At 37.2% G+C, this 25695-nt stretch overlaps 1 protein-coding gene across 1 annotated transcript; it reads left to right on the forward strand.

Annotated features, from left to right (window-relative positions):
• Window positions 1-4442: 4442 nt before the first annotated feature.
• LOC139980792 (amyloid protein-binding protein 2-like) lies at window positions 4443-18304 on the forward strand. Its single transcript, XM_071992727.1, has 12 exons — window positions 4443-4635; window positions 5894-5991; window positions 6503-6654; window positions 7947-8070; window positions 9056-9224; window positions 9674-9831; window positions 10767-10872; window positions 11211-11335; window positions 11761-11846; window positions 12817-13007; window positions 13376-13541; window positions 14183-18304. Exons 1-12 carry the CDS (start codon window positions 4492-4494, stop codon window positions 14482-14484), a joined length of 1821 nt encoding a protein of 606 aa, XP_071848828.1. The 5' UTR covers window positions 4443-4491; the 3' UTR covers window positions 14485-18304.
• Window positions 18305-25695: the final 7391 nt, after the last annotated feature.

Raw genomic sequence — 25695 nt, forward strand, 5'->3', positions numbered from 1 at the left:
ACGGTGTTGCAGCTAATTTCATGATTTCTAATGCCTGTAACTATTAGAGTGATAAGGACAATATTGTTCTTAGGTGTCGGCAGACCTTTAACGATCTACGACAAATACAAATGAATCTTGTGCCAACAGTCATCGTTTCATAAGATACTATCCACAAGTCAGTTGCGGTCGCTGATCCTTAGGAAATAATAAAGAGCCGTCGTCACCTACCTAATCAGTAATTCACGTGCGGCGAAAAATGTAAAGATGGCGCTAGACTACTTTTCATAAACATAACAATGATAGCAACAAAAATCAAAACAAATGGGCGCGAAGCCATGTCGGCGTGGCGTCAGTACATGTGCCCACCACAGGTACCCTTAGAGAGGGCCGGGGGAGGGGACGCGGCAAGGGAGCGAAACGTTGCATGTTGAGTCTTTATGTTAAGTGCTGGACAAATTTTTCTGTGTTATTCCTACACCATGTGTCTTGGATTGTCTTTGTATTTTGGTGTGAAATAAATCAAATCGAATACATTAGTTTCAAATCAGCAAATTTTTTGAAGAAGACGGTGGGTAAATCATAGTCAAAAGAAGTAAACATGGTTGTGTATCTAATTCCTGTTTATGGTTTGCTTGTAGACAGTAAATTTCAGTTGAGGCCATCCCTTCGATATTAAGAGAATTGTACGTTATTTTATATAGGGAAATAATGACGATATTTCACGTTGGTTCTGTGAAGTTGGTGCATGTCTGTTTCAAAAACCAGAAGAAACTATTTGTTTCGCACCCTCAGATCTGTCAAAGATTAGACCCATCTCGTTATGCAACAACAGCTCGGTATCCGTTTAACTTCTTCAGAATGTTCATGGTGCGTAAACGGTACATTTACATTTTTATTCAAACAGAAGGGTAAAAAAAAAACGAATGAGGTTAGGAAATTCTTCAAAATTAGCACTTTTAATGTATCCGTATATTGCATAGAACATTTTCAGTTTTTAAACAAGAGATATCGGTAATGAGAATTTTCAGTACATTTTGAACGGTAGGTCAAATATCAATTGCAATTGACTTTTGTAACATTAGGTCTCAATGATGTAACGGTTCGCTCGGGCCCAGTTTCAGCTGCAAATTCGAAGGGTAGGTAGGTAGGTAGGTAGGTAAAGGCGGTGTCATACGCCTCCCTAAAACTACAGTAGGTCAGATTACCGGCATTAGACGTTTCTTTTTGCGCGAGTCTTCACACCCTTTAAGGGTCCGTGACAAAACTACGTCAGAAGAAGCAACTAGGATCCTTATTCTGATGACAACCATATATAAATTACCTTGCGCCCGTTTGCACTATAATTGCCGATTTATTTTACCGTCAAGCTTATTTTTTTGTGCCATATGGAGAACTTGCCCGATTTTTCGCATTCTCTATTGAGACAAAATAAAAAAACTTATAGATCTGTTGGTGAGAGTCACATTAATGTATGTATTCTTTCTTTTCAAGCTTCATTCTAAGAATTAAATGTTGTGTTTATTCATAAATTACACTATATGTGAGTTTATTTACAATGGAAGGAAAGGACAACGATTGGTGAACAACCTCGCCGACTGTTCGGGCCCATCAAGAAAACACTCAGTCAACGATACACTGAAGAAGATGAAAATGTAATAAACAAGTAGCAATTCGAAGATATCGGGTAATGTTTGATCACTTTGTGTTCCGTCCCTCCCCCTCTCCTCCATTCTGGCATTTAACACAGCCCCACTCACATATACGCATGTATTTACCACTATAAATGCTGTACTATACAAGAGTTGCCGCCACTGAGTAGTTTGATTCCTACCCCCCCCCCCCCCAACAACCCTTTCATCTCAGCCGACCCATAGGTTGCGGTCACTGCTCTATGTGGCTACTCCTCACAGCAGATATGTGTTACTCAGCAGTAATTCTTTCTCGTTCCATTGACCTTTTCCGTGGATAGTAAATTTAAATCGTCGGCTAAGAAGAACCTTATCAATAGCTGTAACTTGTTCACTTCATCATATGATCTTTCAAAGACACCGTACATAAATCTGGTCTTCGGTTTTTGAAAATTTCCATCCAATAGCATGGTAGAAATGCAAAGAAAGCTACAAGAAGATTTTGACATGATTACTTTCAATGAATTTATGCTTTTCATTTAACCTCTTCTTTTTCAAACTAAGAGATATTGCCAATGTTATATTCAGTACACTTTGAACGTTAGGTCATCCACCAATTACTGTGCAATTTTGTAACATTAGGTCTCAATATTACCGACTGCGGACGCATTTCCGACCGCTTAGGAGCTGCTGAAACGCCTTTCAAAGGTACGGTATCCTGTAAACGACTTTCCAGTGGATGCATACCACTGATGACCTCCACGGTCAGTGATGCATACACATGGCAGACTTGAAATCTACCCACACATATACTGAGACTCGGTAAGCACCCTATACCGAGCATTTTATGTGAATTGTAGGCCATACGGGCAATAATTGCGGATTTAATGTCCGTACGAATGAAAATTTAATACCGGCATTAATTCACAGCCAATCACCATGCAGCTTCATATGCCGGTATTAAATAGAAATAATACCGACATTTAATATAGAATTAATACCGGCTTTAAATAGAATAATTACCGGCATTAAATAGTATTCATACTGGTATAAATAGAATCAATACCGGCATTAAATAGACCATCTTTGTTTAGTTGGCACTTTTACTTTAAATTTAGTTGCGCTTATGTATAATATGCAATATTATTGACAAGCTTCCTTACATGTTTCCAGCTCTTGCGCCAGGCGCAAAACTTGCCCAGTTAGGTCATCCATCTTAGTTCAGGAGTCTTCCAATCTTTCATAGCGTAATGCTCTTCGAAGATTAACAAAACGGCTCAAAACATTGCGAACTGGTAAAAAGATCGGATTGGGAGTCAACATTTGTCAATAAACTACAAGTATCTTTCGCTTCTCGACAAAAATCTTGCAGAAATTGTGTTTGGCTGTGCAAATGCGTGCCATTGCGTTATACTTTGCTTTCTTCATCAGAAAAAAAATGCGCTGCTTTCACGCTGCAGCAAGAGGGATTAACACTATCTCAGAAGTCGCCCAGGAAAGAACCTGGGCACGAAAACCAAACTACCAAACGACTGATCCGCTCTCAGCCCCAGTCCCCTTGCATCGGGACTGTGACTGTGTGATCATCGTCGGGTGTGCATCCCCATTCCCTTCGAAAAGGAACAGATACTACACAGCATATAGCTTCAAAATTCGCTAATGTGATTGACAAATAATCAGCATATACTTCTCGTATGGCCTACCATATATGTGTAACCTTATAACAACATGTCGCAATGAACCATGAAGCATTTTAATTTCTTACGCAACACTCCAGCAGGTTCTGGGAATAATTTGAAAGATCAAAACGATAGAGTTGTCAAGTTTTCGTTACTGTATGTATGTTGATAGTTGCCGGCGTTATGGGACGGGGAGAAGGGCAAAGTGGGGTCAGGGTAGGGGTTTGAGGAGACGGAAGGGAGTTGAAAGAGTTGAGCAGTGGCATCACCTCTCATTGGAATGAGGAGTGGGCGGAGGGAGAAAACAGAATGAGAGTCACAAAAGCCTGCTGTCGACGTGGCCAGTCCAGGGGCCCGCAATAGGGCATCTGATGGGGATCGCCACCGAAATTTTTTGGGTTTCGCCGTTATCAGAACTTACTCAGCTTTTAAGTCAGGAAATATTTTGGTATACGTATAACTAGTTGATTACTAAGTAGAAGTCACGGTGTATCTTCCTGTCTATATTGGTTCTTTTGAAACATGATGGCAATGTTGATAGTAGGATATGGAGGGTAAGGGGGAACCAAACATTTTGGGGATTATTTATCCCGAATTTCGCCTCCAATATCCTCCAATATCTCCTCCCATTGAAGACGCCAATGCAGGTGGGGGGGGGGGGGAGAAGGGTGCATATGAGGGGAGACAGGGACTATAGGAGAGGAGACTGGAGGGAAAGAGACTAGGAGAGGGAGGTGGAAGGTGACCGATAGAAAGGAGAAAGAGAAGAGTGGGGTGGCGGTGTTGAGGGGAAATAGATTGGAAAGCGAGGAGAAAGAGGCATAAGTATGATATGTCTGTTGATCGTTCGATCATCCAGGCTAGCAGGATCTTCTTTAACCTGGGCTGAATTGTTTGTTTACTTCGAAGAAGATCCTGCTTGGATCGAAAGGCCAGGCCATCTAAATTTTACGTATTTACCTACACAGGCTTGATGCAATATATTAGCAGTTCGTTAAGCGTTTGTTCTCTTTGATAAGTTTGATTTCATATTTCTAATAAGTCTAGGTACGGTTCGTGTAAAACAATATTATACTCCTTCATTGCCACACATTTCATTGTAGAACGCCTCACAGCAGACGTATAGCATCTTTGTGTATGTTTTTATGGTAACTCTGTTGTCTATATTAAAGGTAAAACCGAGTTGCGGTGAAAATGATAACATGGCGATTGTCGCAAGTGAACTTCATTGGGTTCCCGAAACTTTATATAATGCTTCTGTTTCATGTATCGTAGTTAACTTTAAGAAATACAGGAGAGAACTTCCACAATTGCCTCGTAATGTGCAATTTGATGTTTATTACAAGGTAAAGTTATTACTCATCCTTCGTTAGGTGCATGTAGTACAGTAGGGAGGCTTATGGATTAATTAACGTTAGTATATTAGCCAGCCTAATACGGTGCTGATATCATGTAGGATAAGTTGACGGCGTAGGCTACTGAAGTGAATTATGTGTGTACCAGGTAGTCTACGTCACTGTAGTCAAAAGTCACGAAGTAAATGCCCTGCCTTACTACCATCGAAAATTCACTTAGGCCTATGTCTAGACTAGATTGCTCCCTATGCCGGAAAATGGCCTAGTCATAGGCCGAGTACATTCCATAAAACATAAAGCTCTGAAGTAAACAGACTGCATGGAATAATTGTGCCAATAATGAAATATCAGAGACAAGTTACATAATTAAGTCTACAATTACCTACAGGACTATTACTTGAGTATGTCATGATATTGATAGCTGACAATGTTTCATGAAACAGTCAACAACATGTAATTTTACGAATCATCTCTGTATGTAAATAACATCTGCATACTGCTTTACCCACACAAACTCCTTCATTTTTTGTCCTAATGATGACATTCAGGGCAGTTTGTAACTTTGAAGTACCATTTCTGTTAAACATAATAATAGGTTGACTTATGTTATGCAGCAGTCTGATTTAGTTTCAGATATTAAGGTGGGGCATGGAATTCCTCCAGTGTTTTAGAAAGACTATCTTGTGTTCAACTTCCTATACAATTATAACGTGACGAGGAAGATCTTGGAAGTCGTAAGGACTTTAATTTGCATATTGATTCCTTCTGTATACCGGACAGAAACATATCACATCACAGTATTTAGAAACCTAACAGATAAAAAGATTAACAGTCCTAGATCTAATTTTTAAATTTCAGTTATAGAAAAGATGTGAAGTTAACAACTAAGACATCAAGGGTTTTGCTCTTAGTGTCAAGATGGTCTTCAAGGGTGTTGTAGAACATAAGCACTGTATGTTTGGTTTTTGAAAGGTACATCAAACGTGTATTGAAGTATTTTCACTGGCTTTCTGCTAGTAGTAGTCTAGTGTTATTCCTAGGACTACAGATTTACACAAGCAAACAGACAAACACACACACACACATACAAAAAGCAATTATTTTAATATTAATCATATCTCGTCATGTGACCCAATTATTGTATTTGCTATTTTTGCCACACGTTTGTGACAAAATTGCCAGAGAGATGTTAACTTTCACAATGTTTTGAGACTATTTTCTTTTCATTTTTTCCTTTTGCTCTTTACAGCTGTATAAACAGGGCAATCTCTGCCAACTGGCTATGGAATTTAGTGACCTAGGTCAATTTGAAGTAGTCTTGAAAGCTTCTCATGTCAGAAATAAAAGGTAAACATGTAAATTTATTGTCTTAGATTTTGTTTAACTTTACTGTTCAGGCAACCATTTTCCAAATGTAAAACTTTTGTAAGATGAAAATGTTTGTTTGTTAAAAGAGGGATTGTATGTCGAGTTTGATCAATCTTTGACAAATTTTGATACCAAAGGATCTACATGTTGCAAGTTAGTTCTTTACTAGCTTGAGTGGTGAAAATTCTATTTAAATTTAATGTAGAAAAACTTTAGTTTTCCCAAATCCTTTTAATGACATGTGTCTATTTTTAAAACTGTCTGTGCAAAAAAAAAAAATCTGGATGAAAAAGAATGTCAATAAACACTCACTGTACAAGTGTGTAACAGCCCTCTCCCCTTCCCCTAATGGAGACAAATAACTCCCATGTTTGTACCACCACTGTGTACACAGAAACTATACACAAAATATGGTACTGCTCCTGAAATTCAGAATTCCTGGCTACAGGACCTACTTTTCAATGGTTGTCTTCATTGTCTATGCCTACAGGAATCTACTTCATCACTGTTTCCAAGCATTAATGGACCACGGTATGAATCTGGCCACCATCCTCTCCGATGCTTTTAGTTCTCGTGCTACTCTCCTGCAGAGTGACCAGCGGGTTGAACAAGAGAGGGGCTTACACTTAGGGCTTCTACTGGGTAAAATGGATATGTTGTATATTATGGAAGGGGAATCCCTTCATGCTAATTACCAACTAGCCATCCTGGCTGTCAAAAAGTAACTTTTCATGAAGGTGCCCTTGCTCACAGAGTCAGTGATAATTGGGATGCAGAGTACAACATACATGTGCATGTTCCTTTATAGTAGTGAGAAGTTAGCTTACCTAATTTTAATGTTTCCAACCTTCAGACCTTTACAGAATGAATAGCAAGGTTAGAATGTCAAATGTGGGCATTGTGATTAAGTCCAAGGTATAAGGCAATGGAGTTTTGATCTGAGGATTGCTCGTTCGAGTCCTGAACAGATCATAACATGTTGTTTTTAGGCGAGGCATTGGTATTCCAATTGTGCTTTGCCTATTAGGTATATTTAATAGGGATCTACGATGTAAATGTTAAAACGTCTCCATGCGATGAATTGTGGCAGCATCAAATGTGTTGTCACAATGGGTTCTCATAGATACAGCATTTCCAATTCCCTGGGAAGGGGCAATTTGACTGGATACTGTTGGGTGTGTTGGGACAGGTTATCGAGTGAATAGGTGTAAATTGAACGTTGTAACTAAGGAATTTGAGGAATTATGGAAACTGAGGCCTTGGATTTCATACGAGAAAGGCAATAAACCTGCAAATTTGTGGGGTTCTGTGATGTCATCATGACTCATGTTCTTCTGTATCTGTACTTGGGCTTTTATAACCTTCTTGTCGATTTATTCTTGAAACCAGAGACATTTTGAATGTTTTTGCGTAGCTGTCAATATTCTCTGAAGTATTTTAAATTTGATCAAAATGGACCTTGTTTGTTGAAATATTATTTTTCCCTGTGGATAAATAATTGAAATAATGATTTGATTTGTGGATAACTGATTGGAATATTATAAAGAAATAAAAGACGTTTTCAGTTCAATTGCTTTGATGACATCATTCACTGAGCTGTTGCCAGATGCATTTTGAGAAAAAATATCACAACATTTTGAGAAAAAAATTACTTTCTAACCTGACAGATGCTCTGGAATATACAGTAGGCTTATGGTCACGGGAGAAGAATAGCTTGGCTTTTTGTTCTTTGGCAATGACATTCACCACTTCCTCTTGTCACCATCAAGAGTAAAACCTTCCATCCATTAACCTGACTATTATGTCCGGACTCCCGTTCAGATAAAAGTCTAGGTATTCTGTATTGAAATATCAGAAAATTATTGTAGTCTCGCAACAGTTGCTGTTACCGTTCCAGTACAGAAATCTCTATCTGTTGTTTGATGTATTTCTAGGCGACTTTTTATCCGAGGCTGGCTGGTTCCTTCAAGCGGAGAAGACGTACAACTCCTGTCTGAAGATCTGTGAGCAGTATGAGGACAACCAGAGCTTGGCTCGAGTATTTGAATGCTGTACACGGTGAGTGATTACAGGGACCGCAAAGAAAATAATTAGCTGAAATAGGTGGTTGTATATAAAAACACATGAGCTTAGAATGCATTGCTGTCTTGGTGAGTGAGCACAGGACTTCATATACGGTGATAATGTAGCATGGCGTGCCTGTTGTCACACCATGTTACGTGTAAATTCATTTGAATGTTGTAAATCTATTTTGCATTCCTTAAAGCTCATCTTACCTCCATGAGAACGCATCATACGTCTATGTTAAGTCGTTATATGTCCATGGATGTAAAGTAATCATAAGCCTATGTAAAATCATTTTACCTCTATGTAACTCTTCATAGAATTATATCATTAAATCATCATTAAGTCTCATGATGTGATGTAAAGCATTTATGTCTTGTATAACACTAAGGCTTTGTTAATTTATTATGCTATGCAAAGTAGTTACCCATCATAAAGTAACTGACCATGCAAAGTTATTGTACTGTGTTAGTTGTTTGCTATGCAGTGTTAAGTATTTATTACTGCATAAGTTGTTTATGTGCAGCGTGAGCTCATTTTACATTGTAAACTCATTTTGCCCTTTGTTAAGTCGTTCTGCGTAAACCAATCGCAGTCGACAGAGAAAATGGCCAGAGTTGCATTTCATAGCAAGTGCATGGAACCCTCAGAATTAATTCTGTGGTGGAACCATGCTGCACAAAACTGTGTGTGTCCTCTACTGTAGCCGAATCCAAGCCTACCACAGCATACGACAGTGTGACATCTTGCTATATATTAAGCATCTATCACATGTACAAATCTTAAGGATCTCAAGCAATATACACAGCCTTTCCATGAAACAAAACGATATGAAGTTGAAAACGGTTTTGTCAAATTTCAATCGAAATCCAAAGAGAGGAGACTTTCAGAGGCAAAGCTGCGGATGCCAATAACCTCAAACAATTAACCAATTTGATAATGAATTGTAACCTTTGTTTTCCGATGCTTTTTCATCCAGCTTAATCCACGTACAGACGTCAAATTGTAGATATACAGAAGCTGAGGCCTCGTACCAGCTAGGTACAAAAATCTTGCATCAGTTGCAGAACTCGGGATTAAAGATCGGAGCATCTGTCCTGGAAGCTGAGAAATGTGCTCTTCTCTTTTCAAGAAGCCATTATGATGAGGTATGTCAACAATATTTTTCTTATTTTTTTTCTTAATTATTTATTTATTATTTATATATTATATGTTATTATATATATATTATATGTATTATTATTATATATATATGATTATTATTTATATATTATTATTTATTATCCATTAAATTCAACACAAAAATTGTTTGCCATCAAATTTGAATTTGAAGTATTGTTTCATTTGCACTCTCGTGCCTGACATTTTCATTCCCAGTGTAAATTTCGGGGATTCTGTTCTACAGTCAATTGTCTTTCCTTTAGCATCCTGCCTCCACCCTTTTCTTTATATCAAAATTTTCAACTCAATAGGTAGCTTTATTGAACAATTTTTTGTTCTTTCTGTTTTACAAAGCTCTTAGTTACAATCAGGTTGCTGAATAACCTTGTGAAAATGTTGAAACATTAATTGTGTATCAACATATTTCTTTCACTAGGCTTACCAATACTGTCTGCGATCTCTACATGCCATGAATAGCTCCTCACCAATACACAGTATCATTAACGTCTTGAGAACAGCGTCCAAAGCGTGTGTTGTCAAACGAGAATTTAAAAAGGCGGAACTTCTCATACGGCATGCGGTGTCTCTAGTGCGGTAAGTATTGACAGAAGTGATCATCATTCTTAAAGGGAGTGAAGACTCGCGCACAAAGAATCGTCTCATGCCGAAAATTTGACCTAGTTTCGAATGAGGTGTAACAGAAGTGTTAGACACCACCATCGATCCCAGAATATACACACAGCTTGCTACCGTCGGTAATCAGACACTAGTGTTCAGTCAATACATACAGCTACAGTCAATACCCACAACACAGTGTACATAGCAGTGATGGACATCTCAGGTCTAGATAACAAGGTATCACGTTTCATTTTGTAGCTACAAGACAAAACTTCACTTGCTAGCAACGGAAAGTTAACTTTTTCAGAGGGTGGCACGTGGTTTGGGCGAGTCTTCAATGCCTTTAAGTTGATATCTCAGAATTTTTTCAGCCAAGGTTGTCTCCAACTCTGGTAAAGTTTCTCAAGTCTTGGAAATTTTAAATTAAGATTGTGAAGTGTAACACACAGTAAAACTGTGATATGAATGCTTTTAATGCTATTCAACTCATTGTTTTAAGTGGAATTGCAAAAAATAGGGTTGTCATGGTTACCGTAGCATTTTATTTCTTTTTACATCCTTGGTTTTTGCTGGTGGCCATTAGATGCATTGAGAATCATATCAGGCAGCATTGTACTTTAATGTAAAATTGGGAACACTAGGCTGCCAGTGTACCATTAAATTTAACATTATAATTTTGCACTTTTCTGTAATAGTCTGTCTCCCCACGGGACGTTCGTGCCGAAAAAATGATCAGTTTTCACATTTTCTGAAAGAGTAATCAATAAGTGTAGAAATTACAATAAATCTCTCTTCCTGGAGTGAGAACAGCAGTTGGAAATTGAGAGAGCCACAAAGTTTCATATTTGAGGAATATATTGACCATACCAAATGCTTCACTCTGTGTTTGTGTAACTTTTGCTCTTCGACAGAGAACATTGCGGAACGAGGCATCCTAAATATTCTGACGTTCTCTTAGACTTTGGCTTTTACTTACTCAACGTAGACTCTATCATACAATGCACAGCCGTATATCAAGTACGTACAAAAACGTTCCTTACATTTTTTTTCATTTTTTTCCTATTCATTGTTTAGCAGGTGTAAAAATATCTATTCCAATATTTCATTTTTCGCCATATGGTTTGAAACAAGAGCTTGGGATCTAATGTTCTACGTTATCATCTTTACTTTATCCTCTGATGGAGAGGCTAATGAGATGCTGTAAAGAGTGTCACTTCAGTATTGTCTGTGGTTATTTTCATGCTAACAGTGATCATCTTGACCAATATCTTCACTCAAAATGAAAACCTTTTTCCTGGTATATTTGCTGACATCTTTGATATAATTTTTCTCCCGTTGTCTGTCCGACCTCACAGCAAGCACTCGATATAAGGTTGGCAGCTTTCGGTGGTCAGAATCTGCATGTGGCCGTGGCACATGAGGATCTGGCCTACGCATCTTATGTGCACCAGTACAGCTCAGGAAGGTTCCGAGATGCCAAGTAAGTTTAGACCTTTTAGTAGTTATTTGGATCTGAATGTCCAATGGTAGTACTTCAGGTGAGAATCCTTGTCAAGATATTGGCTATAAATTAGGGCGCCATCCTCCACTCCCCAACCCACCCTCTGTTTGGGTAATGAAGTTTTGGCCAAGTTTAGCTATTATATCTCTTATATGTTTGTATCTGGTTTTCATATGTATGGGGGAATTTAGGAGCAAATTAATTCCATAACATAGCTGGCAAGTATAACCTCCTTACTAGGGCAAGAACATTCAAGAAGTGACTTAAGCTAAAAAGTCAAAGCAAAAAATGATTTTATTCAATGTTTCTTTAATGTGAACTACAAATATATTATGGTAATTTCATGAAGAATATCATCTGCTAAATGATTTTTCTTTCTATCTTCATCTATTTTCTGTTTATAGAGACCATGCTGAGAAAGCTATCTCCATAATCACACAAATCCTCCCTGACGACCATCTCCTGCTTGCGTCCTCCAGAAGGGTCAAAGGTTAGTCCTTACTCTCAATGGGATGCACGGAATAATTAATCCTGTAACCGATTCGGGAATCGCTTTACTACAATTATAATGGAAGTGTTAGGCAAATCAGATGGTGTATTATAGCATGTGTTTGTACACAAGACCATAATGTGCCCAGTGTTTTATAACTAAGCAATTGATGAGGTGTGAAAATTTGCTATGCAAACTATATATAATTATTCCCCTGGGATGCCCATTGTGACAATTTTGCTCAGTGTGTAATCAGTTTGGATATTAGGATCAGTGGGATCATGAAGACTATAAATGTGGGAGATTTTAAATGCAAACCAGTAGTGCAACATTCTCCTTCCCACAAGTTTTGAAAGTCCTTATGATCAGCCTGGTGCAGTCCAGTTTTAATGCTGTGGTGGTCTTTCCACCAAATAAATTCTCTTGTTTGCATGAATAAATAAAGATATGCAGTATTTCCTCATATCTAAAAATTTTTGTTATAAGATTTGGGATAGAGTTTCTCTGAAAAATGTTGCACTTGTGTTACCTTAGTGAGTCTGCAAGGAATATGCAAAAAGTGCTTCATAATTTTTGGAAACTTTTTACAAGTTGCTGTGAATACGAAGTTGATGCAACTCTGAGCTTTAACACGTGATAGCATTTTCATCAGAGCTCTGAGATAAAGAGTTGGATCTCAAACAAAAGCTGAAGTCATTTATTCGTCTCCTTCCAAACTGAAACCAACTCTGTCACAGGACAATAAACTTGCATGTGACCTAGAGGAGCAACAGTAGATAACAGAAACAGTTGCCGTCCAGTGGTGGTCAATCGATCAGTGTGCGTTTTTCAATGGTAAGGCCATGCGTCGGGCAGTGTGCCACCGGCTTCGAAGAGACCAACGTGATATGTGTTTTGACTGGATGTATGAATTTGTCGTGTCCAGCTCTGTAACCTAATATCATTAAGTTTTATTATTTCTTCTTGGCAGCTTTAATACTGGAGGAGTTAGCCATCGACTCGGACGATAAACAGAGGGAAAGCAAACTACTTCAGGAGGCCCACGACCTGCACTCATCATCACTCAATCTTGCCATCAAAGCGTTCGGAGAGTTTAACGTTCAGACTGCAAAGCATTATGGGAACTTAGGTAGACTTTATCAGTCCATGAAGAAATACAAGGTATGTCTCTCCATGGTAACCAACTTTATAAAAACTTTACACTGCTCTGCCTGATATTCACATATACACATTTATGTATTCGTTTGCCTTGGTTGTTAATTTCAATCACAATTAACCAAGTTATCTTCAAAGTATTTCTTTCGAGATCCAGCCGGAAGATCCGCAAATAATTTCGAGTTGGTTAGTTAGCATCATGATTGATCTCTAGATCAAAACTTAATCCGTGATTCCATAACTGTAACAAAGAGCACAGGAAAAGAAAAAAAAATTTGGTCTGACTGTTGTTCGTGCTTTTCATGCTTTTCATGTTTTTCATGTTTTATTATTTTTTAAATTAATTTTGTCTTTTTCTTCCTCAAATTCTGCAGGAAGCCGAGAAGATGCATTTGAAAGCGATTGAGATCAAGGAAAATCTGCTCGGCGAGGACGATTACGAGGTCGCTCTATCTGTCGGCCATCTTGCGTCCCTCTACAACTATGACATGGCACTGTTTGAAAAAGCAGAGAAACTCTACCTGCGGTCAATCAGCATCGGTGAGTTCCTGTTACTGTTATCATTGAAGTGATTGAAGGCATCTGAAAGGGTTATAAGAAGTAAACAGGGGGTGGGGAAGGGGGCATAGTCCATCCTGCATAAAGAATGAACCTACAACATTGGGGATTGGGAGGGGTGAAGCAGTGGAATGAGTTTAAGAAAGGATTTGAAAATAAGTTAACGGTAACGATCCCCCACAATTCAGTGCAGTAGCAGCTAGCTTGCCGAAGATGATGGAACTTGCAGTAAAAAGTAATAGTGGGAGGAATACTGCAAATATGTACATCATCTCCCCATACCCAACTCCCTATCCCATCCACCATCCCCCGCCCTGGATCCTCTTCCCCAAAGAATTGAAGAATAAGGGTATGTTCTGGGTGGCTTAATAGTTAAAAAGTGGGTCACAAGAATGTTTGTGGGTCATGGAATTGTCCAGACTTTGGGATATATTCCTCTAGAGTTTTCAGAGTTTACCAACATCTACAGTTCCAGCTTAATTTTCAGGCACTCTGAGCATCGAATCTGAGGGGTTGGGGATTGGGGTGGAGGAGTGGGGCCGTCTGGTGGGTCATGAGTCCAGATAATTTTCGAACCGCCGGCGTCAGCAGTTTTGTTTATATCCATCTATTGGTATTTGCAGGTAAGAAACTGTTCGGTCCAGGCTACAGCGGACTGGAGTACGACTACAGAGGTCTAACGAGACTGTACGCCAAGACGAGTAACTTTGAGAAGGTCATGCAATACCACAACATACTGACCCAGTGGAGCCAAATGAGGGAGAAGACCTCGGGCCCGGTCGACATACTAGAGTACCTCGCCAACTGTCACAGTGAAAATACCACCATGGAAATCGTGGACACGTTTTTCAAGATGGACTCGCATCAGTCTTGCATCGGATCCGGTCCGAGTCGCGATGACGCAAAGCGTCCGGCGGTCAAGTAACTTCCTTAATCGTGTCGTCATGCGAGCATTCTGTATCGGTGATTACCCATGGAGTCTGGAATCGTGTTCACTTGTTTTTTCCGGACTCTCGAACTTGAGCAATTTTTAAGACGGTAAGGCAAGAAAGTGCACAAAAGTTTGTTGTTTTTTTGGTTTATTTATGTTTTGGTAGATTCCAATACTACAAAGTATTTCCATTAATTATTTTATTAGGATCAGAAAATACAAATACAAAATGTTTTCAGTGAAATAGAAACAAGCCTTGGGAATAAACATAAAAGGTTTTCCCAGTGAATAAAAATGTGGAACATATATTGAAGAGAAAAATATTTGACACCGCTAGTTGAAATACCCCATCTCGATATCTCGCCCCTTAAAGGAATTGTCTGGTGGAAGATTTTGATACATTTTCCTTGTAGTTCTTACTTTGCTCTTTCTGACCATGTGAAAATTGCCCCCATTCGACGTTTTCTTCTTGTAGAAATCTGGTTTTCAAATTCAACAGTTTCTCACCAAAAGTTTTAGTTGTGATTACTGTAGGTGCTGTACGGAGCGTGGGTTATGTCGCAATCTGCATTAGCGAAGATGACGTCACATTTGTAACTGTTCAAATCATATTTGAAATGTCCATCCTTAACGATTAAAAAATTGTTTCTCCGTCAAACGCAACATTAGCATTCTCATACTTTGACAACATGTTTGGAAAATTATTGATCGTTTTATAAGGTTACTTCTTAGGGCTACCAGACAATCCTTTTAACTTGAGATATAGTTGATTCAATGTATTAAGCTACTGTATTTTGACTGGCTTAACCTTTCAACTACTCCAGGAAGTTGTATCATTGTAGGACCAGGTGGGGGGGGGGGTGGTGTCTGTGATGCCCTCTGGGAGAATGCTCTTGAAAAGCTTTACTCAGGCTATTATAATCTTCCTCTTCACTTATCCTTGAAACTTGTTCTAGAATTTCATGAAAATGTATCTATTTTTCTAGAAAACAGACATTTTCAACTGAATTGCATGATGACATCCAATTACTGTTGGCAGATGCATTTAAAAAATACGACAAACATTTTGTTGAAAGATTCAGTAAAACTTTATTAGGAAATCAACTTCAGTCACCAGAAAGTATTTTTAAGTTTGTAGTTCTCATTTGGGGGGGGGGGGGGGGAAGGGGGCATGAACATAGCAAATGTTTAATGAAATTGTTATGTCTCCAAGGGCCTTTGTCTTGTCCACAGTTGTGGAGAAAGCACGTTAATTTTTCTCTGTCTTGGCTTTAACTCAGTAACCCTAGGCTGATGGATCCCTATTTTGCATGCTTATCTTGTGTAGCCTTTCTCTTTGCTATGGAATTGTCACAAAAAAGGTATGGTTGTCATCCTAATCTACCCAAGATTAGACCTTGGAATGCCATTCTTGAGAAGGGTTTGATCAAAGTTGTAGTTTTGTATTTGACAGGCTTTTAAAGTTTAAATCAAAGTAACCCATCTAACATTCATAGTGTTTGTTTTATTTACCATTTTTTGGGGTACGAATTACAGCTAGGTCCTTGTTTTTTTGGTTTAAATTGTAACAAATGTATCAAATAGTTTATTATCTAATAATTCATATAAATGGAGGCAAAAACTTGATTTTAGATGGTTGATAATTCATCTCCGTGGTAACTGTGTGAACTACTTGTGTTGAAACCAGTGAATAAAATGACAGTCACTTCGGTCTCAAAGTTTGTGGACAAAGCAGAGATTACTCTAGTAATGAAAGTTCACAAGGCAAACCATCTTGCATTTGGCAGGCTGGTGATCTTTTAGAAAATTAAGCAAAAAATGATGCCAATGTGAGCTGGTTTATAGCTAAAGTCTGTTAATAAATAACAACACATAGATACATATCCATTCAGGAAGTGATGTCAGTTTCTATTGGATGTGTTGTTGATGATTGTGTTGAAAATCTACCGAAACAAAGTGTATCGTTCATGTAACTTTAATATGTGATGGTTAATGTGTTTACATTGCAAACACAGCAAGCTGTTCTTTAAACTTCTGTGGTCCAATAATCCACTTGGATTCATTCTGCAAATTATATTTCCGACTCCAGTTTTTTGGTTACTTTTGAATAAAATACGATACAGATAAAATGTCTTACTGATGTTCATATTGAACCCAAAAATGATGGACTGACACTTTTTGTTCTTATCTTTAGCAGTATTTATTTTATTTCAATTGTAGCAAAATACAGGCAGGAGATGAGTGATGACTGACATTCAGTGCTTTAATGTACAATTTTTCAAGAGTATTATTGATCTCATTCTTGCAAAATATTAAGCATTAAAATTTCATATTCTTGTTTCGTAGTCCGGCAGTTTTAATTCACAACCAACGTGTACTTAATATTCTCGACTATAGACTCATCCTCGTCTGGAAATATGCTGACTAGATGAGATGCGACTGATTTTTTTTTTTTTTTTAAAGTGTTTTCTCTTTTCATTTATAGAAATGCAGAAATAAGTTTCATGGGTTTGAGTAAAGAAACAGCAAATGTCATGATATGCAAATTTTGTTGTTGTCGATTTTGTTGGTAGTAGAAAAGTTATATAATAAAAATACTACACAGGAATGGTTTTGATATCTAGTAAAATGTTCATTGCTTTTTTCAGAGACCAGATCTAAAGAATCAATATCTGAGTGATGATGCTAAGAAAAATCTGACAAGTGCCCTGAGAAATATCGCTGTGTTTAAGATGGTGTTATTCTATTGACTTAAAACTTTTGATTGACTTTGAATTTAACTTAAAATTAACTTAAAAAAAGAAAAACCTTACTGGAATTGCACTTTGGGGGATTATTTTGATATTTTTTCCTTGACTGTTTAAGTTTACAATTAAAGTGAATCTTAAAGGTGAAAACTTTTTGTTATAAATGAGAATGAAGTATTACGTGTAAAAATACTACTCATTTCTACTGTTATCATATTGGTTAGAGGGTGCATGCAATATTTAAAATGCAATATGAAGCATCGCTTGAAATATTTGTTAAAAATTTATTTGTTATCTATTAGGAACTTTATGGGTACAGTTATTTTCTGTATGTTCTTTGACATACTTTGACTATTGAAAGGAGTTGGTGTGGGGTGGGGGAGTGGTACTGGAGGTGTTTTAGGGAGGGTGTGACACACAGCTATCAGGGGAGTCTTGAAAGGTTTTACCTATGGATGGGAGAAGAAACAAAAGGGGAAAAGTCTGAATAATAAGAAGATGTAAATTGAACTTACCATTGATATTAACAATAATTTCTATATTTCAAAAAAAAAAATTGTTGTTGAATGGAGGTTGCTGCAATCAACTGTAGAGTTACATTGAGAGGTTACATGGGAGACATTTGTAATAGATGGTAAAGATGATTAAAAGTGAATTGCCTCATTATCAAGTTAGCTGTACTGGTTGCTACTGTTCAGTCAATATATGCATGGGTGGATGTGGAAAGGAGGTTGGGGTGGTATGGGTGGAAGGGAGGTTTGGGCTTGAAGGAGGGGGGAGGGTGTTTGTCTCATGTGGGAGATGGAGAAGAATGTGAGCTGGTATCACCTCTTAAAGATGCAAAAGGTGAAAAACTTTGACAGAGTGATATAAAGACATGATATCTGTCAAATCTTAGTTTACAAACGTATTGCATCCTTGTATACAATTTTGTTTCCTTTTGTATTTATTTATTGAAGCCATCATGAAAGGGCATAAACAAAGTGTGGTTGATCGATGTTGAGGGTTGTGTAAGAGAGGCTGTACAGGTAGTTGTTAGTAAGAAATAAATTATAGTCACAATTGTTTCAATTTGTTTTCTTGTCTTCTTTAACTTTTGTTCTTTTTAAATTTTGTTTCATAAACTTTTGTTTTACGCAATGTTCCATTTAATTTGGCACAAACTTCAAGATAACAAATGGGTGTGTTTCTCGTTAGGAACTTAGTCTCACCATTGTGTGTACAAATTTAAAATTAAAGAAGAAAGGAACCATTCTGGTACTAATTCGGTGAGGGAAAGTACCCATGCAGCAACATTCCTCAATGATCGGATAAAAAAAAAATTGAGCCGAAAAATTAAAGTTCTCAAATACAGTATCAATCAGGATGCTCGTAATGGAAAAGTAGCAGTCTATGGAATTTTGAAAGCTGATAATTAAAATCATTTTCAAAATATATTTTATCAAATTTGTTTCTAAATGGAAACGTATCTTGTCATAATTTCATTATTTTCTAACTCAGAAGGTCGTCCTCTATCTAAAGCATAATTTTTGGACGAATTAAAAAGTTCATGATTTTGGCCGAAAATTGAAAAAATCATAAGGGTATAGCCTTACAAAATAGTCAAATTTGGCCCCAAAATGAAATTTTCCAAATATCAATCAGGATGCTCCAAATGGATCAGCAGGGCACAGATATGCTTTTCTTTGAAGTAAAATTAGCAATTTATGGAATTTTGAGAGCCGATATTAACATCATTTTCAAAATATATTTTATTAAATTTGTTTCTAAATGGAAACGTATCTTGTCATAATTTCATTATTTTCTAACTCAGAAGGTCGTCCTCTATCTAAAGCATAATTTTTGGACGAATTAAAAAGTTCATGATTTTGGCCGAAAATTGAAAAAATCATAAGGGTATAGCCTTACAAAATAGTCAAATTTGGCCCCAAAATGAAATTTTCCAAATATCAATCAGGATGCTCCAAATGGATCAGCAGGGCACAGATATGCTTTTCTTTGAAGTAAAATTAGCAATTTATGGAATTTTGAGAGCCGATATTAACATCATTTTCAAAATATATTTTTTGAAATTTGTTTCTAAATGGAAACGTATCTTGTCATAATTTCATTATTTTCTAAATCAGAAGGGCGTCTTCTATCTAAAGTATAATTTTGGGACGAATTAAAAAGTTCATGATTTTGGCCGAAAATTGAAAAAATCATAAGGGTATAGCCTTACAAAATAGTCAAATTTGGCCCCAAAATGAAATTTTCCAAATATCAATCAGGATGCTCCAAATGGATCAGCAGGGCACAGATATGCTTTTCTTTGAAGTAAAATTAGCAATTTATGGAATTTTGAGAGCCGATATTAACATCATTTTCAAAATATATTTTATTAAATTTGTTTCTAAATGGAAACGTATCTTGTCATAATTTCATTATTTTTTTAAATCAGAAGGTCGTCCTCTATCTAAAGCATAATTTTTGGACGAATTAAAAAGTTCATGATTTTGGCCGAAAATTGAAAAAAATCATAAGGGTATAGCCTTACAAAATAGTCAAATTTGGCCCCAAAATGAAATTTTCCAAATATCAATCAGGATGCTCCAAATGGATCAGCAGGGCACAGATATGCTTTTCTTTGAAGTAAAATTAGCAATTTATGGAATTTTGAGAGCCGATATTAACATCATTTTCAAAATATATTTTATTAAATTTGTTTCTAAATGGAAACGTATCTTGTCATAAATTCATTATTTTCTAACTCAGAAGGTCGTCCTCTATCTAAAGCATAATTTTTGGACGAATTAAAAAGTTCATGATTTTGGCCGAAAATTGAAAAAATCATAAGGGTATAGCCTTACAAAATAGTCAAATTTGGCCCCAAAATGAAAGGTTCCAAATATCAATCAGGATGCTCCAGATGGATCAGCAGAGCCCAGATATGCTTTTCTTTGAAGTAAAATTAGCAATTTATGGAATTTTGAGTGCCGATATTAAAATGATTTTCAATATATATTTTTTGAAATTTGTTTCTAAATGGAAACGTATCTTGTCATAATTTCATTATTGTCTAACTCAGAAGGGCGTCTTCTATCTAAAGCATGATTTTGGGACGAATTCAAAAGTTCATGATTTTGGCCCAAAATTGAAAAAAATCATAAGGGTATAGCCCTACAAAATAGTCAAATTTGGCCCCAAAATAAAAGGTTCCAAATATCAATCAGGATGCTCCAGATGGATCCGCAGAGCCCAGATATGCTTTTCTTTGAAGTAAAATTAGCAATTTATGGAATTTTGAGAGCCGATATTAAAATGATTTTCAAAATATATTTTATTAAATTTGTTTCTAAATGGAAACGTATCTTGTCATAAATTCATTATTGTCTAACTCAGAAGGGCGTCCTCTATCTAAAGCATAATTTTGGGACGAAATAAAAAAAAAGGTCATGATTTTGGCCCAAAATTGAAAATATCATAAGGGTATAGCCTTACAAAATAGTCAAATTTGGCCCCAAAATGAAAGATTCCAAATATCAATCAGGATGTTCGTAATGGGCTAGCAGAGCTCAGATGAAGACAAAATGAAGACACAAAGAAGGTTATATAGATTCCTTTTATTTTAAATAAACACTTGTAATCACGAACAGAAATTAGGTCTATATGTAAATATAGGACCGTTCTCCTAATATGTTAAACTTAAGCTTTGTTTTAGTGTAATTTCTTAATGGGATAGGGAGGACTGACCTTCTCTATAGCGTACGTCGACCCGGGGTTAGCGGTAACGAATTAGACAAAGAAAATTATGTTCCTCGCGAGAAACGATTAAACAGAATGTCCCAATGTTAAATCCGAAACCAAAACGAAGACAGCATGTTCCTACAAGAGCCAAAAAAAAGACAAAGAGATCGCGCGTCTCTAACGTGGTTTCTTTTAATACGAAATGGATCGTTCCATTAAATTCCTGACAGTATTGTATTTGACCAGCGGACACACCTGGAAATGCCACAGTTACAAGATTATAAGAAGTCTTGGATTGAACGGTCAGCTTCGTCACACATTACATAAGATCATTATTGGCTAATTCAGAAGGACGGCCTCTACTTTACGCTAAGTACACTTTAAGTTCATGATTTTAGACCAAGACTTGAAGAAACAAATCATTAAATTAATTTTGTTCAAAATATGAAATTTCTCAAATATCAATCAGGATGCTCGTTATGGATTCCCAGAGCTAAAATGTGCTTGTGTTTTTTAAAGGTCTGCTGTATAGACCCCAAACTATAGCACGCTATTATCATGGAACAGTTTCTTGAAATTACGAAACCGACCTGCCTTGGTCGTAAAATGACCTCTTTTTACCAATTTGTCTGCAACGCCTGCTACATAGTTTTTCTTGTATGAGGGTCTTTGTGTGAGCGCTGTATGATTAACTACACTGTAGACATGAACATATTTCCACACAGTGTTTATACAAAGAGCCTGATGGTGTTAAGAAGCTATGCAGGCTGATTGTAGAGTCTGAGGTCGATTTACGACCGTGGCAGGTCGATTCACAAAACCTCCATAGTTATGGCGTGCTATTATTGGAGCCAATAAAGCAGCAATCTAAGGAATTTAAAAAAAAAATCATGATTTTGGCAACAATTAAAATCAGAAATCCACCAGGCTTAGCGATTCCTTTTCACATTTTAAAAGTACTTCAGAACACCTAATGTAAATAACATGTTCACCTGTATTCAGATCTTACCAACTTTCTGGTATCTTCTTGGTTGATTCGACCTCTGGTGACCTCAGATTACCTTTGACAGACATTTACTGTGATGTGTATGATGTATTCACATACCGATTATATCAAGTTCACAACATGTGAACCATATTGTTTTTTAGTTATCTTGTTATCAATTCTTGCGCAAGGCAATGATTTTGCAAGTCATCGCGTCGCAACGACAACTGACGCCACTGTCCATTTGATTGAGTAACAACCATTACGACACAGTCACACCCGGCCAGGATAAACAAATAAATAAATCTATTTAGAATATTTTACTACAATAAATAAAGCAATAAATTAAAGTCCCAGCTCCGCAATTATTTGAGAAAAAAGGTTACGGTAGATTCGAGTTTCACTGACTCCGTCGAAAATCACCTAGACATGATGCTCCCATAAATCCTCTATAATCCTCTTAAACGAATCATATCATAATCTGGTGTATTCATTATCAGGACACCCTTCATCCTGCGCAAGAACGACAAAAATTCATGTTTTTGGCAACAATTAAAATCAGAAATCCACTAGGCTTAGCGACTCCTTTCCACTCTTTTTACCGAATTTCAGAACACCTAATGTAAATAGCATGTTCACCTCTATTCAGTTCTTAAACCTTTCACATTTAAGGTTTATTCTTGGTTGCAGAATTCGACCTCTGGTGACCTCAAATTACCTTTGACAAGCATTTTGTTGTACTGTGTATGATGTACTCACATACCAATCATATGCATGAAGTTCACTGCATGTGAACCGTTCTGTTTTTTAGTTATCTTGTTATCAATTCTTGCGCAAGGCATTGATTTTGCAAGTCATCTTGTGACTTCTTGTCGACGAAATTGATAATAATAACTAATAACAATTATTAATAACAATAACAATTAATAATAACAAATAATAATAATAATAATAATAATAATAATAATAATAATATTAATAATAATAATAATAATAATAATAATAATAATAATAATAATAATAATAATAATAATAATAATAATACTAATAATAATAATAATAATAATAATAATAATAATAATAATAATAATAATAATAATAATAATAATAATAATAATAATAATAATAATTATAATAATAATGATAATAATAATAATAAATAATAATAATAATAATAATAATAACAAGAATTCATATGCACATAATTAATAAACAACATCAGTCACTGACAGGTTCATTAGTTACCCTATCTGTCTATGCAAGCAATATTGCCGATACTTCATAACAGGCTTTACACGTATATACGCACCTTAACGTATATATGAAGATAACATGGAACAAAGTACATAACAGATAAGCGGCGATGCGATGTAAAAGTAGCCACGTAAAGAAAATGAAAAATAAAAGACAATAACAATTTGTAAAAAACTTCTAGCTTATGCATTGATGTTACAAACATGGGTGCTTAATTTCTCAAGGAACGTTCGTCAGTTATTTGTTAGCAAAACCCGCCCACGCCAGTGGCGTAGGAACGTACTTTTGAGTGGGGGGCTGAAGACTGATGGCCGGCCTGGGGAGTGGTCTAAGGGGAGTGGGTGGAATTTTTTTGCATTTCCAGGTTGCCTCAGATGCAATTTGGTGCAATATAGCACACATCAACACCCACTCCATTTTGTAAATAATTTTGCATTTTCACCTGGCCTTAAATGCAATTTGGTGCTCCAAATGAGATTTTTTTCTCAATTGGAAATGAAAAAGGGGTTTTCTGACTTGCGAAGCGGGGGGGGGGGGGCGGAATGATACTTCCGCCCCACCATATTTTTCACTGGGGGGCTGGCGCCCCCAGCCCCCGGTTCCTACGCCCTTGGCCCACGCCTCCCCTTGCCACGCCGCCTACACCTCCCCTCGTCACCCCGCCAACACCTCCCCTCGTGACCTCCTCTTGTCAATGATCAACACTTGTCAGTGCATGGCTACAGCTTGTTTCGTATAGCAAGTATACCGTAGATCTCCGGCTATGTATTGGCAGTTGTTTGCACCAATGCCCCACTTTACATAGAGGCATATAAACGCGTTCACAATGCATTTGAGATACCTGATTCAGAATATTATTAACGAATATATCTTTGGGTAGTTCGCTATTTTTGATTATTTTTAAAGGAAACGGGCATGTTACGAATAATTCACATACAATGAACGTTTGTCTAAATTCCGTGTTAAACGCAGAGTGTATACTTTTAAATTTAATTACGGAATAAAGCATTTTACTGGCGACTGCTAGATGGTTGCATAACTGGCCGGCCATGATTTTGAAATTACGCCCCTTAGGATTGGAAGCCCCCCCCCCCACCTTCCTGCGTCCAAACCCCTTCCCTCCTCGCAACTGCAGTCTGTGAATATTTTTGACAGCGTCTGGTACAGTAACTCTTTAAACGGGATAAAAATTCATCAATATATGCATTATTACGTGTAAATTTGTATAGGTACTATACCAAAGTTTATATCGTATTGTCAGAATGGATTGCTTTGCACAAATAAAGCATGCACAAACACACTGCACGTACAAACAAACTACGTCAGGGGTTTCAAGTCCATCGTTAATATAATAAATGCAAGTCATCCAATGCTTTAAAGCGGTGTATGTATATTACCTGACAAATAAAACAACGGGGGGGGGGGGGGATGGGGGGAGGAGAGGTTCGATATTGATACATGACCCCATGTTACGTACATTTACTACGTAATAGGTCTTATAGCACTTAACCCCGGAGGACACAATAACCACAAACAAATTTTCATTTTCCTTCTGCAGTTTCGTTATAGGTTAACTCGTAGCCTACGTCCGTGATATATCCTCCGAATGGTACATGTAGGCCTATTTATAACAATCATACTTTCGCTAGATAGTTTGTATCCCTCAGCTCTCACTCTAACCTTGTTAACTTTGTTTGATTGTTTGTTTTTCTCTACGGACGATCGTCACCTGTCTTTTGAAAAGTATTGCTATTAGGTCGGTTAGACATACAATGTCCGATTAAAATAAGGACGATTATGACGGGCATAGTGCCATAGTTACAGATAGTCCAATAGTCATAACAACTCATCCGGCACGCAGTGAATTAACGACTGATGAAAGCGCGCTGAACGAATGTGTCAGTCAATGACTGGCGCTCATTCACTGATCACAAGCAAACATTACTTTCCCAGCGTGATTGGTTTCATTTTTGTTGAAACTGAACATGAGTCCTTGAAGCCTCTTACCCTGAATGACGGTAGTCGACAGCCATGTAGTCGGGAACCTCGGAACAGTCGACGCGGCTTGGTAAACGACTTGAAGCAAGTTAAATATTGAAAAATCATGGTCATAAGTACATGCACACTACCTGAATATTCACGTGACGTCGTTCTAATCAATTCGTGATCCGTATTGTTCAGCGCACAGCCAGTTAAATTTTGCTCCTAAATTTTGCACAGATCTGCGATCGGGCGCTCAGCCTATTCCCGTACCTGCATGGTCAATTAGCTCCACGAATACGACACAGATGAGATGACTGGAGCCTGGGCGAGGCGGGGGCTGGGGTGGGAGTTGGAGGGGAGGCTGAAGTAACGCTACTTTTATACCTAAATGCATCACTTGCGCACTTGTAATATACATCGGCAAATTTAAACCATTACACAATACTCCTTTAATATCAACAGTAGCAAAGTGCAGGCCTTTTGTGTTTAAATAGAGCAGTACGCGACCTG

The sequence above is a fragment of the Apostichopus japonicus genome, chromosome 15, assembly GCF_037975245.1.
Source record: "Apostichopus japonicus isolate 1M-3 chromosome 15, ASM3797524v1, whole genome shotgun sequence".
Lineage (NCBI taxonomy): Eukaryota > Metazoa > Echinodermata > Holothuroidea > Aspidochirotida > Stichopodidae > Apostichopus > Apostichopus japonicus.